General features: G+C 38.5%; 1 protein-coding gene and 1 non-coding gene across 2 annotated transcripts in view; both read left to right on the forward strand.

The window, feature by feature from the left end:
• Positions 1 to 12,259, forward strand: part of LOC107538160 (vomeronasal type-2 receptor 116-like) — a 39,505-nt gene extending 27,246 nt beyond the window's left edge. Inside the window, exons 4-5 of the mRNA XM_087823149.1 lie at positions 329 to 556; positions 11,282 to 12,259. Of these exons, the coding sequence (XP_087679275.1) occupies positions 329 to 556; positions 11,282 to 12,259 (1,206 nt within the window). The remainder of the gene's footprint in view (positions 1 to 328; positions 557 to 11,281) is intronic.
• A 7,370-nt stretch (positions 12,260 to 19,629) lies between these two features.
• Positions 19,630 to 19,736, forward strand: LOC148091763 (U6 spliceosomal RNA). Its single transcript, XR_015715470.1, has one exon. It is a non-coding gene; the product is annotated as a U6 spliceosomal RNA (small nuclear RNA).
• Positions 19,737 to 22,698: the final 2,962 nt, after the last annotated feature.

The following is a 22,698-nucleotide window of genomic DNA, read 5'->3' on the forward strand; positions in this document are numbered from 1 at the left end:
GAATTTGAAACCACATTTGTTTTTATCTACACCAAAGAGTAACATGAAATTTGAACATTTTGTCCTCAACAATCAGATAGTAATGAAATTTCTGTTAACATTTCATTATAAGAGCAAATGCAGGTGTACATGCTTTTTGTTAATATTAACCTTTAATTTGATCAGGAGGGGAATAAGTGTGCCTATTTTGCATTTGTTGTTATAGGTGATAAGATAAACCCCAAGGTTTAAAAATAATTTTTTAAATTTTTTGGTTACCAAATGATTTTTTCTGTAGCTGTTTTTTATTCTTTCTTCTTGTTGTTACTCTCTGATGCATTTCTTTTAGCTCCACCAACCACTGAGAGTCATTCAATTTACCAACAGTATTGGAGACCAAGTGACCCTGGATGAAAATAGAAACTCGGTTGCTCAATATGACATTCTGAACTATTGTAATTTGCCTTCTGGTCTCCAACATCTGGTGAAGGTAGGAAAATTCGTCCCCCAGGCTCCACATGGTCAAGAGTTAACTATACACAAGGAAATAATAGACTGGGCCATCGGATTTGAAGAGGTTAGTCATAGTTTTAAAGATGGCATTTTTACTGAATATGGATACCAGACTAGACTTGTTTCATGAAAATAATTTCATCCCACTGGATTCTCTACAGTTTTATGCATATCACACATCTCATGTCTCTTCTTATTTACTATTTCTTATTGATTGTTTATTATACAGAGAAAGAACACATATTAAACTATATAGTAATAACAATAATAACAAACCATTATATAGCATTTACAAAGTACCATGCAGTGTTTTAATGGATTTATGCATATTAATTATGCTATTCAAAACAATTATATGAATGAAGCCCTATAATTTTGTGTTTTTTAGATGAGAGATGTGTTGCACAGAAAGGTTAAGTAACTTACTCATGATTACACAGAAAGTGATAGAGTCACAATTTGAACCAAACTTCTCTCCTGTCATCATCCCTGGTCATTATCCTAATAACTTGAAGGTTCTCAGAGTCTTTGTTAGCTTATTTTCTTTTTATATTTCATCTCAGGTCTATTCTTTTTTTTAAATTTTATTTTTGTTTAAAATATTACAGCTGTCCCTTTTTCTCCCCAATGACCCATTCCACCCCGTCCCATCCCCTCCCCAGTCCCTCTCCCCACCATTGTCCGTGTCCTTGGGTTGTGTATATCTGCATATAAATTCTTGGTTATTCTCTGCCCCTCCACCCACCCGCCCGCCTCCATCCTTCTGACATTCGTCAGTCTCATCTATGCTTCCATGTCATTGAATCTATTCTGTTCATTAGTTTATTAAGTTCTTTAGATTCCACATATAAGCGAGATCATGTGATGTTTGTATTTCTCTGCCTGGCTTATTTCACTTAGCATAATTTTCTCCAGGTCCATCCATACTGTCCCAAAGGGTACGAGATCCTTCTTCTTTACAGCTGTGTAGTATTTCATGGTGTAAATGTCCCACAGATTTTTTATCCACCCGTCTACTGATGGGCACTTGGGCTGTTTCCGGCTTATTTTCATGCTTATCATTTCATTCTAATCATTAAGATCGGTTTGCTTTTTTATAGTCAATGCTATCTCTGATTATAAAAGTTTTAATTTTTATTTAAAGGCCTTATGTTTCTTTAATATTTATGAATTAACTAGAAATTCTACTTAATGTTGAATATAAGTGCTGATAATGTCATCTTTCTGTAATCATCCCCTGTTTAAATGTAATAGTTCTTATATTGCATGTTCTGTATATTGCTGGGAATTCTATTCCATCTTAGGTTACTTAGAAATTCTCTTAAAACTACAAGTTTTGTATCTATGAAAACATTTTATGTGATTTTCTTCAAAGACTTGTTAATATGGCTTATTAAATATATACATACATATATACCTCTCTGTGCTTTCCTGGAATGAACTAAAATTGATAAGATGTGTTTTTTATTAATAGAATTTATTTTTAGAACAGTTTTAGTTTAAAATATATTGAGCAGAAAGTACAGAGCTCAAGTATACCTCCTGTCTTCTCCCCTATCCTATCATTTCATTAATATATATATATATATATATTATTAACTGAAGCTCATAATTTACATAGGGCTCCTTCTTTATGTTGTACAGTTTTATGAATGTTGACAAATTTATAATGGTATGTATTCACCATTACAGTATCATACAGAATAGTTTCACTGCCCTAAAAATACCCTATGTTCCATCTGTTTATTCTTCCTTCCATACCATGATGTATTTTTAAAACTTTCTAATATACAGTCAACATTTATTTAGGGTATTTACATCCATATACTTACGTGGAAATGAATTCAAATTTTTCTTTTCTATTATTTGTTTTCTTATCAAAGATCTACTAGCTTCTTAAATTTAGTGGGACATATCCCTAAAGCTATTTCTTAAACATTTTTATTATTAAGGCATAATCCACATGGTTCTCCTGGGTATTTGGGGGTTCGATTGTTAACAACTAACTTTATTTTAAATTGTTTACTTTTAAATTTTGCATTTCTTCTCAGATTTATTTATATGTGTTCCCAGTTTTTATATAGGTTTAAATATTTTGTTTTAAATTTTTATTTTTTAACACATGAATTATTTAGACATGTATTTAAATTTATGGGTTTTGATTTTTGTTATTGGTGACTAATTTAATTACATCGTAAATAAAAGAGTCTTGCTTTTTGGCCAGTAAATGGTCAGTTTCCATAAATAATCCATGTGTTCTTCAGAGGAAAAAGTAAGCCCTAAATTGGGGAATCAGAACATCAATCTCATTTATTATGTTGCTTAAATTACTAATATATTTTTGTTTTGACATTAATTTTTTTTATTACAGTTGATATTCAATATTATATTAGTTTCAGGTGTGCCACCCAGGGATTACACATTATATAACTTACTAAGTGATCATCCAGATAAATCTCATACCCATCTGACACCTTATAGTTATTAGAATATTACTGACTATATCCCCTATGCTGAGCTTCACATTCCCATGACTATTCTGTAAGTACCAGTTTGTACTTAATCCCTTCACCTCTTTCACCCATCCCCCCAACCTTCTTCCTATCGGGCAACCTTCAAAATGTTCTTTGTATCTATGAGTCTGTTTTTGTTCTGTTTGTCCACTTATTTTGCTTTTTAGATTCAATTGTTGATAGATATGTGTTTATTGCCATTTTATTATTCATCATTTTTATCTTTTTTCTTCTTTTTCTTCTTAAAGAAGACCCTTTAATATTTCTTATAATACTAGTTTGGTGGCGATGAACTCCTTCAGCTTTTTCTTGTCTGGGAAGCTCTTTAGCTGTCTTTCGATTCTAAATGATAGCTTTGTTGTGTAATCTTGGTGTTAAGCCTTTGTTTTTCACCACTTTGAATATTCCTTGCCACTCCCTTCTGGCCTGCAAAGTTTCTGTTGAGAAAGCAGCTGACAGCCTTATGGGAGCCCCCTTGTAGGTAACTAACTGCTTTTTTCTTGCTGCTTCTAAGAGTCTCTCTTTGTCCTTAACCTTTGTCATTTTAATTATGATGTGTTTTAGTGCAATTCTCTTTGGGTTCATCTTGCTTGGTACTCTCTGTGCTTCCTGAACTTATATGTCTATTTCCTTCACCAGGTTAGAGAAGTTTTCTATTAATATTTTTTCACATAGGTTTTTTTTTGTTTCCATGTTCTCTCGCTTTTCCTTCTGGCACCCCTAAGATGCTAATGTTGGTACACTTGAAGTTGTCCCAGAGGCTCCTTATATTATCTTCTTTTTTTGTATACTTCTTTCTTTTTAGTGTTCTGATTGGGTGTTTTATTTAGCCTTTTTCTAAAGTTTGTTCTGTTCTTTCACTTGGGATATATTTCTTTGCCTCCTCATTTGGCAGCCTCCTTGTGTTTGTTTCTATGTATTAGGTAATACTATGCTACATCTCCAAGGCTTGGTAGAATGACCTTATGTAGTAGATGTCCTGTAGAATACAGTAGCAGAGCTTCCCATTCACCCAACCTGGGCATTCCATGTGTCTACCCCAACCACCATATAAGCTGTGTACACCCTCCTGTTTTAGTTGAGACTTGACTGCTATTGGCATGTCAATGGGTGGGATTTACCTCCAGTTCAATTGGTTGCAAGACTGGCTGAGACCACCATGGAGGATCAGTTGTGCAGGGGCCCACACCTCAAAGCAGGACTTGCTTTAGCAGTGCTCTGGTGCCTGTCATTTGAGTCCCCCCCCCCCCTTTAGTGTATCACTTGTGAAGATGGTAGGGTTGTGCTTCATTGTGGTCTGAAGCTGTCCACTGGGTACACTGGCTCTGGGGCCTCCTGGGGGGTGCAGGCCAAGGTCAGCTGCTACCTGTGTTGTGCCTGGGGCCACCCAGAATGAGCTACAAAGCGTCTTGTATATGGCTATTACCTGTGCTTGGGCTTGGAGGGGCTCAGGAGAGGCCAAGCTGTAAACTGAGGCTTGTTGTCTCTAATGCCAGGCCTGGGACCACTTATTGAGATGTATGAGGTACACCAAGGCCAGATGATGCTTGTTTGAGAGATTTAAGGAAAGCGTGAAGCATAAGCCAAGACAGACCTTTAGTATGGAAAGGCCACTGGAAACAACTAGGGTGTGCCCACTAGTTGGGTGAATCAGGGTCTCAGGTACTCACCAGGGTGGGGCACACAGTGTGAGCCAAGTTGATGGAATCTCAGATGTGGTGCTTGCCTGCCAGCACTCTGGGAGAAAGCTGCCCCCCAGCTCTTGCTCAGGTGCCAGAAAATGCAATTCTTCCACATACATCCCTGCTTCCTTTTGAGCTGCTGCCCCAGCACTGAAGCTCAGAGTGTGTGAGTCTGAGTAAGTCTGTGTACAGGCCATTTATTGAAATGCCTGCGACTTCAGCAGTCCTTCAGCTCACTTGGCCCCAACCCCAGCTGGTTTTTACACCCAGAAGTTATGGGGTCTTCTCTTCCTTGCACCAGAAACCTGGGCTGGGGGCTTGGTGTGAGCCTGGGACACTTGGCTTTTCAGGGGGCACCTCTGCATCCCAGATACCCTTCTCGATTTTTTTCTGCCACACGTGGGTGTGGGACTGACCAGGTCAGTGCCTCTGCCCCTTTTATTACTCTCAGTGTTGCTTCTTCTTTATATTTTTTAGCTGTAGGACTTCTGTTCAGCTAGGTTTCAAGTAGTTCTGAATAATGGTTATCCTGTGGTTTAGTTGTAATGTTGATGTGATGTGGTGTGAAAGTATTGCTACAGCTATGCAGCCATTTTGACCTGATATGCCATTAACGTTTATCATACATTTACCATTTCTCTGTATTTCTATATAATCTGTCTATCTAAATTATACCCCCCAAAAAAATCATGTCACTATTTATTATTTATTTATTTATTTATTTATTTATTTATTTTATTATTGAGAGTATTACAGATGTCCTTGATTATCCCCCCTTACCCCTTTCCACCCATCTCCCACCCCACCCTATGCCTTCACCTGTCTATTGTCTGTGTCCATGGGTTATGCATAAAAACTTATAAGAATTTTAATTAATCTCTTCCTGCCTTCCTTCACAACTTCCCTCTAGTTCTATCAGTCTGTTTCATGCTTGCATGTCTCTGGATCTATTTTGTTTGTCAGTTTATTTTGTTCATTATATTCCACATTTAAGTGATATCAGGTGATATTCGTCTTTCTCTGCCTAGCTTATTTCAGTTAGCATAATACTCTCCAGGTCCATCCATACTGTCCCAAAGAGTAAGGGATCCTTCTTCTTTACAGCTGCATAGTATTCCATGGTATATATGTCCCACAGCTTTTTATCCACTCATCCACTGATGAGCACTTGGGCTGTTTCTAGATCTTAGCTATTGTAAATAATATTGCTATGAACATAGGGATGAGTATATTCTTTCTGATTGGTGGTTGGGTATTCTAAGGATATATTCCTATACTTAAGATCACTGGGTCAAATGGCAGTTCTATTTTTAATTTTTTGAGGAAATGCACACTGTTTTCCATAGTGGCTACACCAGTCTGCATTCCCACCAGCAGTGTATTAGGGTTCCCCTTTCTCCACACCCTCACCAGCACTTGTTGTTTGTTGATTTGTTGATGGAGCCATTCTGGCAGGTGTAAGGTGATACCTCATTGTAGTTTTAACTTGCATTTCTCTGATGATTAGTGACACTTAGCATTTCTTCATATGTCTCTTAGCCATTTCTATGTCCTCTTTGGAGAAGTATTTATTTAATTCCTCTGCCCATTTTTTAATTGGATTGTTTATCTTCCTTTTATTGAGTTGTATGAGTACTTTATATATTTTGGAAATTAACCCCTTATCAGATATATCATTGGCAAATATGTTTTCCCATACAATGGGTTCCCTTTCCAGTTTGATGCTGGTTTCTTTAGCAGAAGTTTTTAAGCTTGATGTAGTCCCATTTATTTTCTCTTTGTTTCTCTTAGCTAAAGAGATGTATCAGTGAAAACAGTGCTATATGAGATGTTTAAGATTTCACTGCCTGCGTTTTCTTCCAGGATTTTTATGGTTTCACAACTTTCATTTAAGTCTTTTATACATTTTGAATTTATTCTTGTGTATGGTGTAAGTTGGTGGTCTTTTTCATTTTTTGCACATACCTGTTCAATGTTCCCAGCACCATTTATAGAAGAGATTATCTCTACTCCATTGTATGCTCTTGCCTCCTTTGTCAAATATTAATTGAGCACAATGGCTTGGGTTGATTTCTGGGTTCTCTATTCTGTTCCATTATTTATATGCTTATTCTTATGCCAGTATCAGGCTGTTTTGATTACAGTGGCTTTGTAGTATAGCTTGACATCCAGTATTGTGATCCCATTTGATCTTTCTTCTCAAGATTTCTGAAGCTATTCAGGGTCTTTTATGTTCCATATAAATAATTTCTGCTCATAATTTTGATGTCTTGTTTTGTTTACTTTAAAGATTTTTATCTTACATATTTATATTCCATATCTGAACATTACAAGGCCTAAACTGCCTATTGGTCTTATTTTGTTATTTATTTCTTCTGTTTCTTGATTATAGTCTGCTATTTGATTGTGTGGGATATATATGTTTGACCTCAGTTCAGTGTTACTTCATTGGTGATTACATCATATTTTTATGGCTAATGCCTTCCATGGATTTGCCTATGTTTCAACCAGGCAACTGGGATGCTAATAATAAAAACATTCAATTTATGCATTTAAGGTGTTTCTTGCCTATGCAAATGGATTTAAAATTGAATTTACCACCAGTTAAAAAGCAACTTTGTGAATAAAATTTCTCAGAAGAGACATTTTTTCTTTTGCTACCCAGATTTCAACATTAGGCTGTAAAAATAACTTGCCATCTCCCTTTATTGGCAGGATAATTTCATTCCTAAAACATTATTTTCCCAGAAGAGTAGTGTCTTATAGTTTTAGATCTATAAATTATGAGTTTTACCTCCATTTTAATCAAGTGCAAACCCTTGTTTTCTGTCCCATCAGTTTTTTTCATTAAAATCTGAAGTCTCCTGATTACCTTAACTGACAAATGTTGTTTATGGATAGCTTATGGATCAGCTTTCCTGTGCTCAGATTCTGTTTCTTCATATTTTAGTCCTGGGGCTCCTCTTATATTATTGGAGAGAAGCTATGATCTTTTAAGCTCTTTTTGTATTTATCTATCACTTCTCAGTGTTTCATATTCTGCATACATAATCTACTTATTGCCAGTAGAAGTCTAGGTTAGTTTTTAAAACAAAATGTCTTGAGATGAGCAAGGTGACTTCTGACTTCAGAAAAAGATGGACTAGCAAATATCCATAGACAAGATGCCTTTGTGGAAACCTTAGAGCCCAGGAGTAAGGCTGGAGCACCCTTTTGGACACCAAAATCTGAGAAAAATCACATTAGAAGAGTAAGCTAAGCTGATTTGGTTTGGCTGTATCCTGCCTTCCCCAAGATAGCACAGTACTGCACCAAGAGGGCCCCCTGGGTCTACAGTCCCGCCAGTGAAAAAGGGAGAACAAGGTAGGAGTGCAGCTTTCTCTGAATTCCAGCTGTCTTCAGGAGGCTGCCTTTTTTCTCATGGAGATCCTTGGAGAGACTGGCTAGACGTACAGAAGGATGGGGCTTTTAGCAACCCATGTGCGAATCTAACAGACCACATTCCTGCTGGCAGTTCTCCTGGAAGAAAACATAAAGAAAAACTTTTTGACAGCAATGATTTTTTTTATATTTATTGTTGGAAGTATTACAGTGGTCCCCTTTGGCAATGATATTTTGGATTTGACACATAAAGCACAAGCAACAACACAACAACAACAAAATTGTAACTAAACAAAAGTGAAAAGCTTCCATAAAGCAAAAGAAACAATCAATGAATTGAAAGGGGAACCTATGGAATGAGAGAAAATATTTACAAACTGCATATCTAATAAAGAATTAATATTTAAAATATATAAAGAACTCATACAACTTATTAACAAAACAAAACAAAATCTGATTTCATAATATTAATAATGGGAAAAGGACCTAAATAGATATTTTTTCAAAGGAGACAAACAAACAGCCATGAGGTACATGAAAAGGTGCCCAACATTACTAATCACCAGGGAAATGCTAATCAAAATCAGAAAGAGATATCACCTCACACCTGTTACTATGGCTATCACAAAGAAGACCAGAGATAACAGTGTTGGTGAGTACATGGAGAAAAGAGAATTCTTGTGCACTGTTTGTGGGAATGTAAACCAGATCAGACCCTATTACAAGCAGTATGAAGGTTTCTCCAGAAAATAAAAATGCAACTACCATATCATCCAGCATTCCCACTTCTGAGATATATATTTGAAAGATATAAAACCAATATTTTGAAGAGATATGTTCACCCCATGTTCATTGCAAAAATATTTACAACAGCCAAGACACAGAAACGCCCTAAATATTGTTGATGAATGAATGGATAGAGTAAATGTTTTATAAATAAATATATAAATAAATATATGTGAATATTATTTAGTCATGAAGAGGAAGAAAGTCATGCTATTTATGACAACATGGATTAAACTTGAGGGTATTACACTACGTGAAATTAGTCAAAGAAAGACAAATATTGTATGATCTCACTTATATATGGAATTTAAACTGTGAAACTCATAGAAACAAAGTGTAAATTGGTGATTGCCAAAAGCCACAGAGTAGGAGATATGGAGGAATGTTGGCCAAAGTGTTAAAATTCAGTTATGAGACAAGTTCTTGGGATCTAATGTATGTAGTCTAATGTCTATAGTTAATATTATGTTGTAAAGTTCACTAAGAGTATATATAGATCTTAAATATTCTCATCACCAAAAGCATGATACCTATGAGGTAAAAAAATTAAACCACACACTAAGATGTTATGAACCCAGTGATAATGCTGTTGTAGTAGAGATAACATCATCATAAATTTATTGTGAAATTAATTAACATGTTGCTTTTAATCACCTGGCTCATTAATTTTGTGAAGACATAATTTAAATTACTTAGGTGTATGCCTTTTATACAGAAATGAGATTTTGTATTATTTTTATACAAAACATTTTTTGTGTATACTTAATTTTAATTTCCACTATGCATGCTTTAGGTAGTTCTAAAATATATTATGCCTTATTAAAATATTTCAGCTAAAACAATATTATTAATACAGAAATTATATAATTCACCTATTTTAAATTTATTAGCATCACCTATCCTTAATTTATTTTCTTCAGGCTCCCCTCTCTGTGTGTAGCCCAAGCTGTGGTCCAGGATTTTGGAAAACCACACAGGAAGGAAAAGCTATATGTTGTTTTAACTGTACCATGTGCCCAGAGGGTGAGATTTCCAATAAGACAGGTAAGAGTCAACAACAGATTCCTCTCAATCTGCTCTTCATTCTCCTCACTAATGTGAAAGTTGGTTAGAGTTTGGATTTGACTCACAAAGCAGCATTCCTTCCTTCATATATTATTTATTTGGTCACTCACATAACACACTTTAATATTATAATTAGTATAAACCTTTCCTCTCAGAGCCAGGATGTGATGGAATTGTGTGACAGAGAAAGCTGCCTAATAGGCGACATGGGGCTGAGGGTATGAACTTTTGCTAATCCTTCACTAAAGTGGGCAGGCAAATGAGTCATGTTATATTTTGAGGAGAGAATTCAAGATGGAAGCAGAAGTACAAAGGGCCTGGGCGGGAGTTTGTGTAGTTGAAAGTAAGTCAAGTCAGTTAGTGTGGGTGGTTGAAAGAAGCAGTTCAGAGCTATTGTGGTAGGAGGTGGAGTCTGAGGTTTAGAAAGATGGTGCAGGGTTTGATTTGATTTTAAGTGTAGTTAGAAGCAATTGGAAGGCTTCGTATGTGGCAGTTAAGTGATCAGACTTGACTGTTAAACAATGACTTCTTGCTTTCTGCAAAACAGGCTGAAGGAGAAGAGATTTACAAGCAGGGAAGTCAGTTGAGTGTGTTACAATAATCCAGTTAAAGATACAAAGGATCAAAGTGGCTAAGTGAAGTGAGGCTAAATAATTGGTATCAGGAAATATTTTGATGGTAGAGTCAAGATAATTTACTGGTAGATTTGTTTTTTTTGAGAAAATGTCATGGGTAACACCCAAGTATTGAGTGAGTGCTACTTAATAACTCATGGCCAATCAAAGGAGAGTTTGAGATGTTTATATAAAAATGCAATTATGCCCTGGCCAGGGTGGATCAGTGGTTAGAACATCAACCTGCAGATGAAAGGGCCACAGGTTTGATTCCCAGGCAAGGGCACGTACCTGGGTGGCAGGTTCCTTTGGTGGCCCCTGTCGGGGTGTGTGCAGGAGGCAACCAATTTGATGTCTCTCACATAGATGTTTTTCTCTTTTTTCCCCTCCCTCCCTCCCACACTCTCTAAAAATTATTAGAAAAAATATCCTCGGGTGAGGATTAATAAAAAATTTAATTTTAATTTAAAAAAAGGCAATTATATCTTGCTCATCACAATATTTCCAGATTTCAACTAAAAACAGATAAAAACTTCTTGCAAAATAAATACACTTAAGGTATAGCCTGAAAATAGATATTGAAATGTCTTAAAGATTGTACTGGCTTCACTTTAAAAAAAATAAGGTAAGTACATACTTCTATGTGGAAGATGAGAAGAAATGATATTTCACTATAAAAATGAGAAAGGTATGGACACTGATATACTGGAATTAGTGGCTTTAACTGACAAAAGTGATCATTTTTCAGTTCTGTGCAAAAAGGAAGCACTGCAGATCCTTAGGCAATGAGTCTCTGCTCTTTTTCCCCCCAGATTCTGATGATTGTACAAAATGCCCAGATGACCAGTATCCAAACAGTGGGAGGAATCACTGCCTCCCAAAGGCTGTAACCTTCCTGGCTTATGAAGATCCACTGGGGACAGCACTGGCCAGCGTAGCTCTTTGTTTTTCTGTCCTCACAGCTGTGGTTCTTGGGGTTTTTGTGAAGCACAGACACACCCCCATAGTTAAGGCCAATAACAGGACTCTCAGCTACATTCTCCTCATCTCCCTCTTCCTGTGTTTCCTCTGCTCCTTACTCTTCATTGGCCGACCCAACACAGCCACCTGTATCCTCCGACAGATAATATTTGGAATCATGTTCACTGTGGTTGTTTCAACCATATTAGCAAAAACTATCATTGTACTTTTGGCCTTCAAAGCCACAACACCAGGGAGAAAGACTAGGTGGTTTTTGGGATCAGGAATATCTAGCTCAGTCATTTTCATCTGCTTCTTTATCCAAGCAACTCTCTCTGGAATTTGGCTTGGAATCGCCCCTCCATTCATTGATATTGATGCGCACTCTGAGTATGGACACCTCATCATCGAGTGCAATAAAGGCTCTGTCATTGCCTTCTACTGTGCCCTGGGATTCATGGGCTCTTTGGCCCTAGTGAGCTTCATCTTGGCTTTCCTGGCCAGGAACCTGCCTGACACCTTCAATGAAGCCAAGTTTTTGACCTTCAGCATGCTGATGTTCTGTAGTGTTTGGATTACCTTCCTACCTGTGTACCATAGCTCCAAGGGGAAGGTCATGGTGGCTGTGGAGATATTCTCCATCCTGACTTCCAGTGCTGGGATACTAGGCTGTATCTTTGCTCCCAAATGTTATATTATTTTAATAAGGCCAGATAGGAATACCCTGCAAGGCTTAAAGAAAAGCACCAAGTTTTTGCATCAATGAATATTGATCTTCTGTCTCTGAAAAAAAGGGGAAACTTAAGAAATAAATCACACCTTTTGCATGCAGGTGATACATAGTCATTTGTTGTCAAATTTAAATCTGACTTAACATTTTTTAACCTTGCCATCATAATCTAATTGTGTGGAATATATAAAACCTTGAATCAAGTTTTATGACTATAAATATTAACTTTAATGTGAGTTATTTTGTTCAACTTAAATCTGTTGTTAAATCCTATATCTTTTTCTTCATTATATGTATAGTCACCCCTTTTTTCTCTATCTTTAGCTACCATACAGTCCTAAATATTCATCTTAAGCAGAAAGAACTGAAGCAATCCTCTATTTAATATTCTATTTCATTTTTTTTTTTTTTTGGCCTTTTTTCTATTCAGTGAGATTTCTACCCTCTAGATTACCAATTAATAAAAAGATATAAAATCAACAAACAGATGGAGAACATAGGGCAAAGTCCCTAATAAAGAAGCTTGTGTCTTTGTGGAGTTTGGGGCCCAGAATTGTGGCAGTAGGAGCGTTTTGGCTCCCTACTCTGAAAGTTCCCCGTACTGCATTCTTTGGGTTTTTACAGAGGCTTCATTCCATTGGCACTGCTGATTAAATCATTGACCATTGGTGATGGATTCAACCTCCAGTTCCTCTTCCCTCTGCTCTTGGAAAACAGGGTTTAAGACTAAAAGTTCCAACTCCCTATTTTTGGTTGGTACCTTTGGCAACCAACCCCCAGCCCTAGGTGTATTCCAAAAGTCACTTCATTAACATTATCTAGTTGTAGTGGAAAGGGGCTTGTTATGATTAACAAAACACCCATTTTACTCTATGGCTTTGAAGTGATTTCAGAAACTGAGGACAAGAAACCAAGTATTATAACAAAAAATGCTCTGATTGCTTTATCACTAAGGGAATTCCAAGTGTGTTGGAAACTACCAGCTAGAAAATGGGGACAAAGACCAAATAGATATGAGAAATATAATTCTTATAAATCACAATATAACACATACCCAGAACAGAGGTCACATTTTGATATGATAATATTAAAGTCATGATTTCCACATAAGAAGAATAATTGCAAGGGTATGTATTTTAGAGAATAAGCATATTGGTGTAGACAAAAAAAGAGCTACAATTTGACAGGGTTAGGGGAGGTTTGCATGGTGGGCTTTACAAACTCAAAGACTGAAAGTAACTACATAGGATGGTCTGAACATAAAAATTCCTAACTAAAAGTGAGTCATGGCAGGTAGTCAAATCCTAGGCCTGTGACATCCCTGACAAAGGTCAATCTGTACCTTAAGCAAGCCTGTCTATTTTCTTTTTGCACCAAAGTTAACACACCTTTGAAATGTGAGAGTGATCTTTTCTAAACCCCTCAGGGCACAACCACCACACCAGAGCACAGACTATAGAACCCCTCATTGTTATCTTTTTTTCTCAAACACCATCTCTATGTGCTGGAAATATTCATTATTAACTACATTTTACCTACCAATATGAAAGAAGTATGTGTCTCTCTGTTTTAATTTTTATCCAGTCCCAGAGATTTCCTCACTTTGCTTTCTCCTACCCCCTAAATCTACCACCAACAGATTTTATGTAACCCTCTTTTTGTCTTCTTTTATTCTAATATACTGTAAAGCTACCATTCTTTAGAGACTTTTCTCAATACTGAGATTTTACTTTCCAGCAACTGTCATCATTTTGGAGCTAGATATTAGGAAGAAAGTAACTGAGCCTGTTTTCTTCACCAGGAAGCTACAGCTTCACATTCCCCCCCAGGGAACCACAAGTCCATTCTCGCAGAACTCTGGGGGAAAGGATAGAACAAAAGGGGAAGGTAAGCACATGTGCAGTAAAAGTAAAAATGGCAGGGGTTGAGAGGTGCTTGACCATAGAGGCCTGTCAGTCTAACCTGAGATAAAGATCATTCACTAGGTATTGGACCCAATGCAAGCCCCTGAAATCTTGGGAAGCTGATTGGTTATTTTGAAAAGGCTTCTGGTTAAAGCCCTAGGTGAACAAAGAGCTCTCTCTCTCTCTCACATTTGGTGACCTGCACTCACTTCATTTTTTCACATTCTCTCCCACTTGGGAACACACGACCAAGTAGGTCTAGCCGCAGCTGGGGCCCACAGACTGTGTGGGCTCCAAAAGACTAAGATTTAATATGAAACAGAAACTCTGGACACTGGCCTTTGTCTTGGCCTTGCTGAAGATAAGATTGGACTTTTTCATGGCAGAATGGAGGGAGATGGGACATTGAAAACCCAGGCCTGGAACTCCCTTGATTTTGCATCACAAATAAATCACCCTGAGACTATCTCCCATGCACTGATTCTTGAAATGCTTTTCTCATGATCAGAAGAGCCTAATTTCCACCCACAATAGAATGAGTTCTAAGGTTTGGCAGAAAAAAGTTGTTGAGAAAAGGAGAAAAAGTATTAGGATTTTATTTTCACAATCTAACATCTTGAATAAATACAGAAGGAAAATAATGAGAAAAAGAGGAGTATACAAATAATATCAAAAGCAAAGTGTAATCATGTTATCCTAATCATGGATCTATACTTGAAATGACTTGAGTGAAAACTACATGTGCCTCTACACACACACACACACATACTGAATATACTTTATGTTATTTTATTGATCTGTAAGATGTTGGGAAGGAGTTGTTCTACCCCTGGAAACTATTTGCCCCATCATTAGATTTTACATGAGTCTGGATATTGTCAGGGAGAAAAAATTATTCTCTACCCTTCAAGGTTCTCTTGTCTGGGCTTCTGTTAATTAAATTGACATAAGACAGATCAGCAGGAGAAAAGTAAATTTAAGTTTAATAATATGTTTACCTCCTGTAGAGATGGGAGAGACCCAGGAACACTGAATAACTCATCAAAATGTAAGAAGCCATCAGCCTAAATACCACATTCATTTAAAAACTAAAGGAGATGTTGGGGCTGTAGAGTCAGTTATGGGAGGTTACCAGGAAAAGCACAGTGAACAAGGCTAAGGTTGTTACGCATTTAAGTTCATGCCTTCTCCACTGATAGTGGAGACAGGCCTGGTAGAGTGAGAAAAATAGCCTTACAGATGGAGATTTCCCTTACAAATGCAAATGTCTTTTATAAAGGGTAATTTCTGCTTGGTTTTCAGAACTTCTCCCATGTCTGCTTAAAATTTACCAGGCTAAAATAATCAATATCCCCAGAGAAGCATATTTTGAGTGGCAAACTCCTCTTCCCTTCAATGTCCAGGTAACAAGATCCTAATCATTTCTACCCTTGGAATCATGTCCTCACTAGTATTTGTCATTGTTAACTGGGAATGGCACCTGAGGTTAGACTTCAGTTCAGCAACCTCAGTACTTGAATTTGGCAAAGATCTCAGAGCCAAGGAACTCAAATTACAAGAGAAAGTTTATTTAAAAAGTCACAGAGATATAAAATGTGAGCCAGCTGGGCTACGTGGATGCAAGAAATGAGTTATGGAGGCAAAAGAAGGGGCCTTGGAGCTTAGGAAAAAGAAAGGTGGAGAAAACATACCTGGAGGGAGGAGAGGTGGAAAGGCACAGGCATGCTCCATAGAGCTAGAGCTTTCCCGGGGGAAATAAGTGGGTGGGGAAGGGCACCGGCATGCTCAAGAGAGAAAAAGAGCTCTCGCTGGGTCTTTCATCTTGATGCCTTTATCTGGGTGTCTCAGGAGAGGGTCTCAATAGACTATTAATCAGCTTTCCATATGTGTGTCCTCAGGGTCATGGTCTCTACTGATTGGTTAGCACCAAAGTAGGGGTCGTTAGCCTTCCCAGCTGCTCCTGATATCAGCCATGGTGTTGCCTCACCTGGCCTTGCTGCTTTTCTGGGCCTGAAGATAAAACACAACTGAGGTCTAGATGTTCTTTCTAGGGCTTAATGCTTAAAGGAGTGGTCATGTAAGGGCTTGTGTGGAAGTCATATTAGACTATTCTCCAGCCCCTCCTTGTTCCTCTTTTAAGGGCATCTACCACATGGCTGCTGATATGCCAGGAGAGGACAGGTAAAGGGAGGATCAGAACGACGTGACCAGGGAGACAAAAGGTCAGGGGGATTAAATCGCATGGCCGGTGATATGGAAGGGGAGGAAAGGTCACCCTGTGGTGAGGTCCCTCTATAGTTTTGCCTGCTGTTAGGTATCTGGAGATTTTCACCCTGGTGACCTTCCATACCTGGCCTATCATTCCTACACTGCTTATGTCTGTCTAACTGCTTACTACATGGAGCTTAAAAAGATTCTTTGTGACTAAAATAAATGGTCTTTTACAGCATAGTTCTGGGTTTGATGGTGTTTATTCCAGTAAATGTAGCATCCTGGAGGGATGCATCCAATCACATTCCTTTGAAAATGCACTTTGTATTGTACACAAGCTGTGAACTCAATGATATGGAATCTGCCAGATGAATTAAGCCAAGCTTCATGTATCTTTTTGTCATATTTATCTATGAGTAGAACTTTAGATCATATATAAGCTTCAATAAAATAATTTCTTTTTCTCTGCAAAATTATTTTAATATCTTTAATTTGGTAACTGAGTAAAATGTTATTGTAAATATTTAAATGACTCTTAAGGCAACAATTTCAAACTTTACCTATTTTTAAAATTTTTCCTGTGTTATGTTAAGTATAATTAAGGTACATTTTTCGTTATCCATTAAGCATTTGACACTGAACTAAAAAGGTCTGTTCACTGGTGGTCATCAAAGCTCAATAAATTGTGAACAGAAGTTTGCAGCAAAGAAAGTAAAATTTTATTCATAAGAAAATGGTGCCAAACCAGAAGTCATAGGTAAATAATTGGTCTAAAAGTTACCAGAAAGGGAACCTGGTCCTTGGAAGATTTGCCTAAGGCCAGCCAGTAGTGTGTGGATTCTTGACTTTGTGCAGGAAAAATTTCACAAGTCCAGATGACTATCAGGGAACATTTATTAAAGCTGGTGACAATAAAGAAAGGGCTTAGTATAGAAGAATCAACAGGAGAGCCTTGGCTGGGCCACCCTGGCTCTCTGGGAAGTCAGTGAAAAGGAGGCCTTGGGGTCAGGTTCAGGGGACTAACCTTCAACAAGCTGCCACTGCCCCCATTTCTTCCCTAGTTGTGAGTCTCATGGGGTCCCTTAGAGTTTAGTATATGCATGCTTGTGTGAGAAGAAAAGGGATAAGTAATGGTGGGGGGATGCTCCCCAAAGGGAGATCACGTGCCGGGTCCTTTGTCTTGGGACTTTACTTCTCTTTTGCAGGCAGGGATCTTAAGGGAGGTCTCAGGGGAGGGTTTCAACAGAATATTCATCGGTTTACTAGGTGTGCTCCTTCAGGGTTGTGGTCTTCACTGATTGGTCAGTGTCAGGGCAGGGGGTCCTCAGTCACTACAGCTGGTCCTGGTGTTGCCTGTTATGTCCAAGAATCAGATCCCCTATGCAGCGGAAAGACAATCACTCCAGAACTGATAATGTAACAGCAAAAGGGACTTTTATTCCAGCTAGCTGGGGTTCAGTCGTATCCAATGCAGTGGAATTCTGACTCGAACCCTGATCTAAATTTACAACAAGCTTATATAGGGCTACAGTGAGCAAGCAATCATTGTCCTTACAAGGGTTATAAATTCTTTAGGAAGGGTGGGCTCAGGATGTTTCTCAACCACAGGCGCCTGAAGCTTGAGTGCACCTGGTATTTGTCAAACCCACTGATTTAAGTTAATTTCTGGAACTGCCTCCACCCTCTGCAGTTTACTGAGTCACTCATGTATGCCTTTTGTCCTGCCCCGGGTCCTAGGGGCCTGCCTCTGTCTTGGTGGGTCTTCACATTGCCCACCAGGTTTTGCTGCTTTTCTGGGTCTGGAGCTGAAATATAACTGAAACCTAGATGTTATTTCTAAGGAGGTGACCTGTATCTACTGTAAATTGCTATCAATTTGTTCAGCTATCTGCCTCAGTTTCCCTATTCCACTTATCCTGGCTTACTGGCCCATCTCAGTACCAGGCTCCCCAATTAATCATAGCAACTGAAGGAGTTAGGGCCATTGTCTCTACTGATTGGTCAGAGCCAGGATATCGGGTAGTTTATCATTGTATCTGTTTCTGATGTCAGCCATAGCATTGTTCTGTCTGGTTGTGCAAAGGTGTGGTTAATTGAGATCCTTTCTGAGTTTGGAGCTGAAACACAACTGAGGCCTAAATGTTATCTTTAGTTGGATTAAAACTCTGTCTGTGATCAACATGTCACCAGAAAGGGATCAGGACTGAGGAGAGGCTGCCCCAGCACAGTCTGTAATGTGTGGGTTCTTGAAATTCTGCAGGAAAGATTTCACAACATGATTCCAGGTGATTTTGAGAGTATTTTTTTAAATCTGGAGACAAAGAAACAAAGGACAGTCTTAAGATTGGGGGGAGCAAGATCACAGCAACAGGAGTGAGCATAGGCAGAGCTGCTTTTTGTCTCACTCAAAAGTTAGGCAAAAGAAGGGCCCTTGGAGACATGTTGGGGGTTAACGCAAGAGAAGCTGCCTCTGTCTGCTGCTCCCCTGGTTGCAAGTCTCTTCAGGACCCTTAGAGATTAGAGGAAAGAGAACAAAGATGTATGACTGAGGAAGAGCCAAAAAGGCATGTACATGCTCCAGGAAAAGCACGCACTGGGTCCTTTGTCTTAAAAGTTTTCAAAATAAATGAACAAGGAATCTAATGAACAAAATAAACATGAATAAAATGGAACCAGAGGCATGGAAACATGGAACATACCAGAGAATCTCAGAGGGAAGGGTGAAGGGGGTGGGAAGAGAATAACCAAAGAACTAATATGCATATATGCATGACACATGGGAACAGACAATAGGATGATGAAGGCCTGGGGTGGGGAGGGATCCAGGTGGAGGGGGGCCAGTGGGAGGAGAAAGGGGGACACCTGTAATACTCTCAATAATAAAGTTTTTATTTTTAAATTTTTATCTGTTTCTAAAAGTGAAAATTTTAGAAGAGGTTGCAGGATATCAATAGAATATTTATAAGCTTTCCAGGTGTGTCCTTGAATATGCTGATTCTTTAAAATGTGCATATAGGTTCACTCTCTGATCAGTTTCACCTTCAAAGAAAGTCACTGAAGAGAGACCAGACCAAGGCAAGTCTGCCCTGTCAGTGTCTGGAATGTGTAAACCATTTGCTCCTAAGTGTCCTTGGCTGAGGAAGATAAGATTTTGTGATTTATTATCTAGCTGTAAAATGCTTGGCCATTTAGCAATCTGTCTGTTTTCCCATTTTACTTGCCAAGAAACTTTCCTAGCTTCTGCTATCTTGCCTCAAACAGACACAATGCTTTCTTCACAAGATAATTTGAGTGCTCCCTTTGGCAGAACATATACTAAAATTGGAACAATACATGGAATATTAGCATGGCCCCTGCACAAGGATGACACACAAATTCGTTAAGTGTTACATATTTTTACCTGCACCACTTCCATCAAGGGGCCTCCTGGATTTGCATTCCCAAAATCTTGCCACAACACCAGCCAAGTGCAGACAGAAAGGGAGGAGGAATTACAGGTCAAAACTGGGGTATCTGGAACCACCCCCTTGGAGGTCTATATCAGGGCCTCTGGCAGTGAGCTGCAAGGAAAGAGAGGGATGACAAAATCTCTCTCACCCCCCACAAGAATAGGTGTTACCCCAAGTGGAGGGGGCAGTCTTGAACTATTGCTCCAAGCCCCGCCTGCATTGTCCTGCAGGTGCAGCCTCACAGCGTAAAGGAGTCACAAATCGGAACTGTGAAATCTGGTATGCCCCCCTAGGATCTTCCCTTCTAGAGCTCTGGCATGGAGCTTAAAGGAGAGCACCTACCTCTTCTCTTGAGGACTAAGGACCCTTGAACCTCAAAAGGTGGATTAGACTAGCATCACAAGATTCTGCTGGCAATGCCCTGCTAACCTCATATCCACTGGGGGAAGGGGGGTGTAAAGCAGAGTTTGGACAATGGACATGACTCAATAGGAGCACTCCAACAGGGCCTCTGGAAGAGCACTGCAGAGACAGAGGAAGTGAGCAGTTCTCTCTCTCTCCTCCCAAGGGAAGGTGACACCCCAAGTGGAGAGGAAAAGCCTTGTCTTCTTCCTCCAAGCTCTGTCTGCACATTCCTGCTGGGGAAGCCACAGAAGGGAAAGGGGACATATCCCAGAGCTGGAGCATCTGGAGTGGCCCCCTCAGAGCCTCTACTCAGAGTTTCTGACAGGGCAACACTGAGCTAGAAGGCAAGCAGCTAGCTCCCCTCTCGAGGTGTGAGGACCTGTGTCACCCCATTCGAAGGGAGGATTGGATTTGCATTCCAATTGTCAGCTAGCTGCATCCTGCTAAGTTCAGTTCTGTGGGCTGAAAGTCTATCTCACCCAAAAACGGGCCAACAACAATCAGCTCCCAATTACAACAGGAGGATCCACATAACCCACACAAGGGACATTACTAGAGCATTCAGGAGTTCAAGGAGACTTTACCACCATGTAACACAGGACATTTACTACATAAGGTCACGCCACAGAGACTGAGTATCATAGTAGCTCTATCTTACACATAGCAACAAAAGCAAAGAGAAAACTAAAAAGAGGCGACAAAGAAACAACCCCCAAATGAAAGAAAAGGAAAAATCTCCTGAAACAGAACTAAATGAAATGGGACTATTCAATTTATCAGATATAGAGTTAAAAATAATGTTTATAAGGATACCCAAACAACTTAGTGAGTACCACAAAGAATTCAATGACAACTACATCAACGTAAAGAAGGAGACACAAATTCTAAATAAAAACCAGTTGGAAATAAAGAATACCATATTTGATATCAAGAACACACTGGAAGGAATTAAAAGTAGGCTGGAAAAGCGGAGGATAAACTCAGTATTTGGAGGACAAGTAGAAAAACAGACAAACAGAGCAACAAAAAGGAAAAAGAATTAAAATGAATGAGGATAGTTTAAAGGGACCCTGGGACAGCATGAAATGTAACAACATCTGCATCATAGTGGTACTAGAAGGAGAAGAAAGTAAGCAAGGGATAGGAAAACTGTTTGAAGAAAAAATCACAGAAAACTTCGCTAGCTTGGTAAAAGAAAAAGCTACACAAGTTCAGGAAGCACAGAGAGTGCCAATCAAGATGAACCCAAAGAGATCCACAGCAAGACACATCATAATTAAAATGGCAAATGTTAAGGACAAAGAGAGAATCCTAAGGGCCACAAGGGAGAGACAATCAGTGACCTACAAGGGAGTCCCTATAAGGCTGTCAGTGGGTTTCTCAACAGAAACACTTCAGGCCAGAAGGGAGTGGCATGAAGTTCTCAAAGTAATGAAAGAAAGAACCTGCAGCCAAGACTGTTCTGTCCAGCAAGGCTATCATTCAGAATTGATGGTGAAATAAAGAGCTTCCCACACAAAAGAAGGCTAACGGTACCACCAAATCAGCATTACAAGAAATGCTAAAAGGACTGCTCTAAGAAAAAGAAGAAATAAAAAGAGAAAGTCACATTGACATAATGGTGGAAAATGGCATTAAACAAGTACATATGAATAATAACTTTAAATGTAAATAGATTAAATGTTCCAATCAAAAGGCATGGGGTAGCTTAATGGATAAAAAAACAAGACCTGTGTGTATGCTGTCTACAAGAGACTCACCTCAGAACAAAAGACTCACACAGGATGAGAGTGAAGCGATGGGGAAAAAACATTCCATGCAAATGGAAACAAAACAAAAAAGCTAGAGTACCAATACTTATTTCTGACAAAATAGACTTCAAAATAAAGACCATAACAAGAGACAAAGAAGGTCACTACATAAATACTAAAAAAACAGATCCAACAGGAGGATATAACTTTTATAAACATATATACACCCAATATAAGAGCACATAAATATGTAAAAAAAATTGGTGGACTTTAAGGGAGAGATCGACAGCAACACAATCATACTAGGGAACTTTAACACCCCACTGTCATCACTGAGTAGATCATCCAGACAAAAAAATCAACAAGGAAACAGAGACCTTAAATGACACACTAGACCTAATGGATTTATTTGACATATACAGAACATTTGATCACCAAGCAGCAGAATATACATTCTTCTCAAATGTACATGGAAAATTCTCAAAAATAGACCACATGTTAGAACACAAAACAAGTCTACAAGTTCAAGAAGACTGAAATCATATCAAGCATCTTCTTGGATCACAACTGCACAAAACTAGAAATCAACCATTATAAAAAAACTCAAAAATATTTAAACACATGGAGGTTAAATAGCATGTTATTAAACAATGAATGAGCTACCAATGAGATCAAGGAAGAAATCAAACACTTCCTGGAAAAAATCAAAAATGAACAGAAAACAACCCAAAACCTATAGGACCTGGCAAAAGTAG

The sequence above is a fragment of the Miniopterus natalensis genome, chromosome 12 (genome assembly GCF_054644295.1).
Source record: "Miniopterus natalensis isolate mMinNat1 chromosome 12, mMinNat1.hap1, whole genome shotgun sequence".
Lineage (NCBI taxonomy): Eukaryota > Metazoa > Chordata > Mammalia > Chiroptera > Miniopteridae > Miniopterus > Miniopterus natalensis.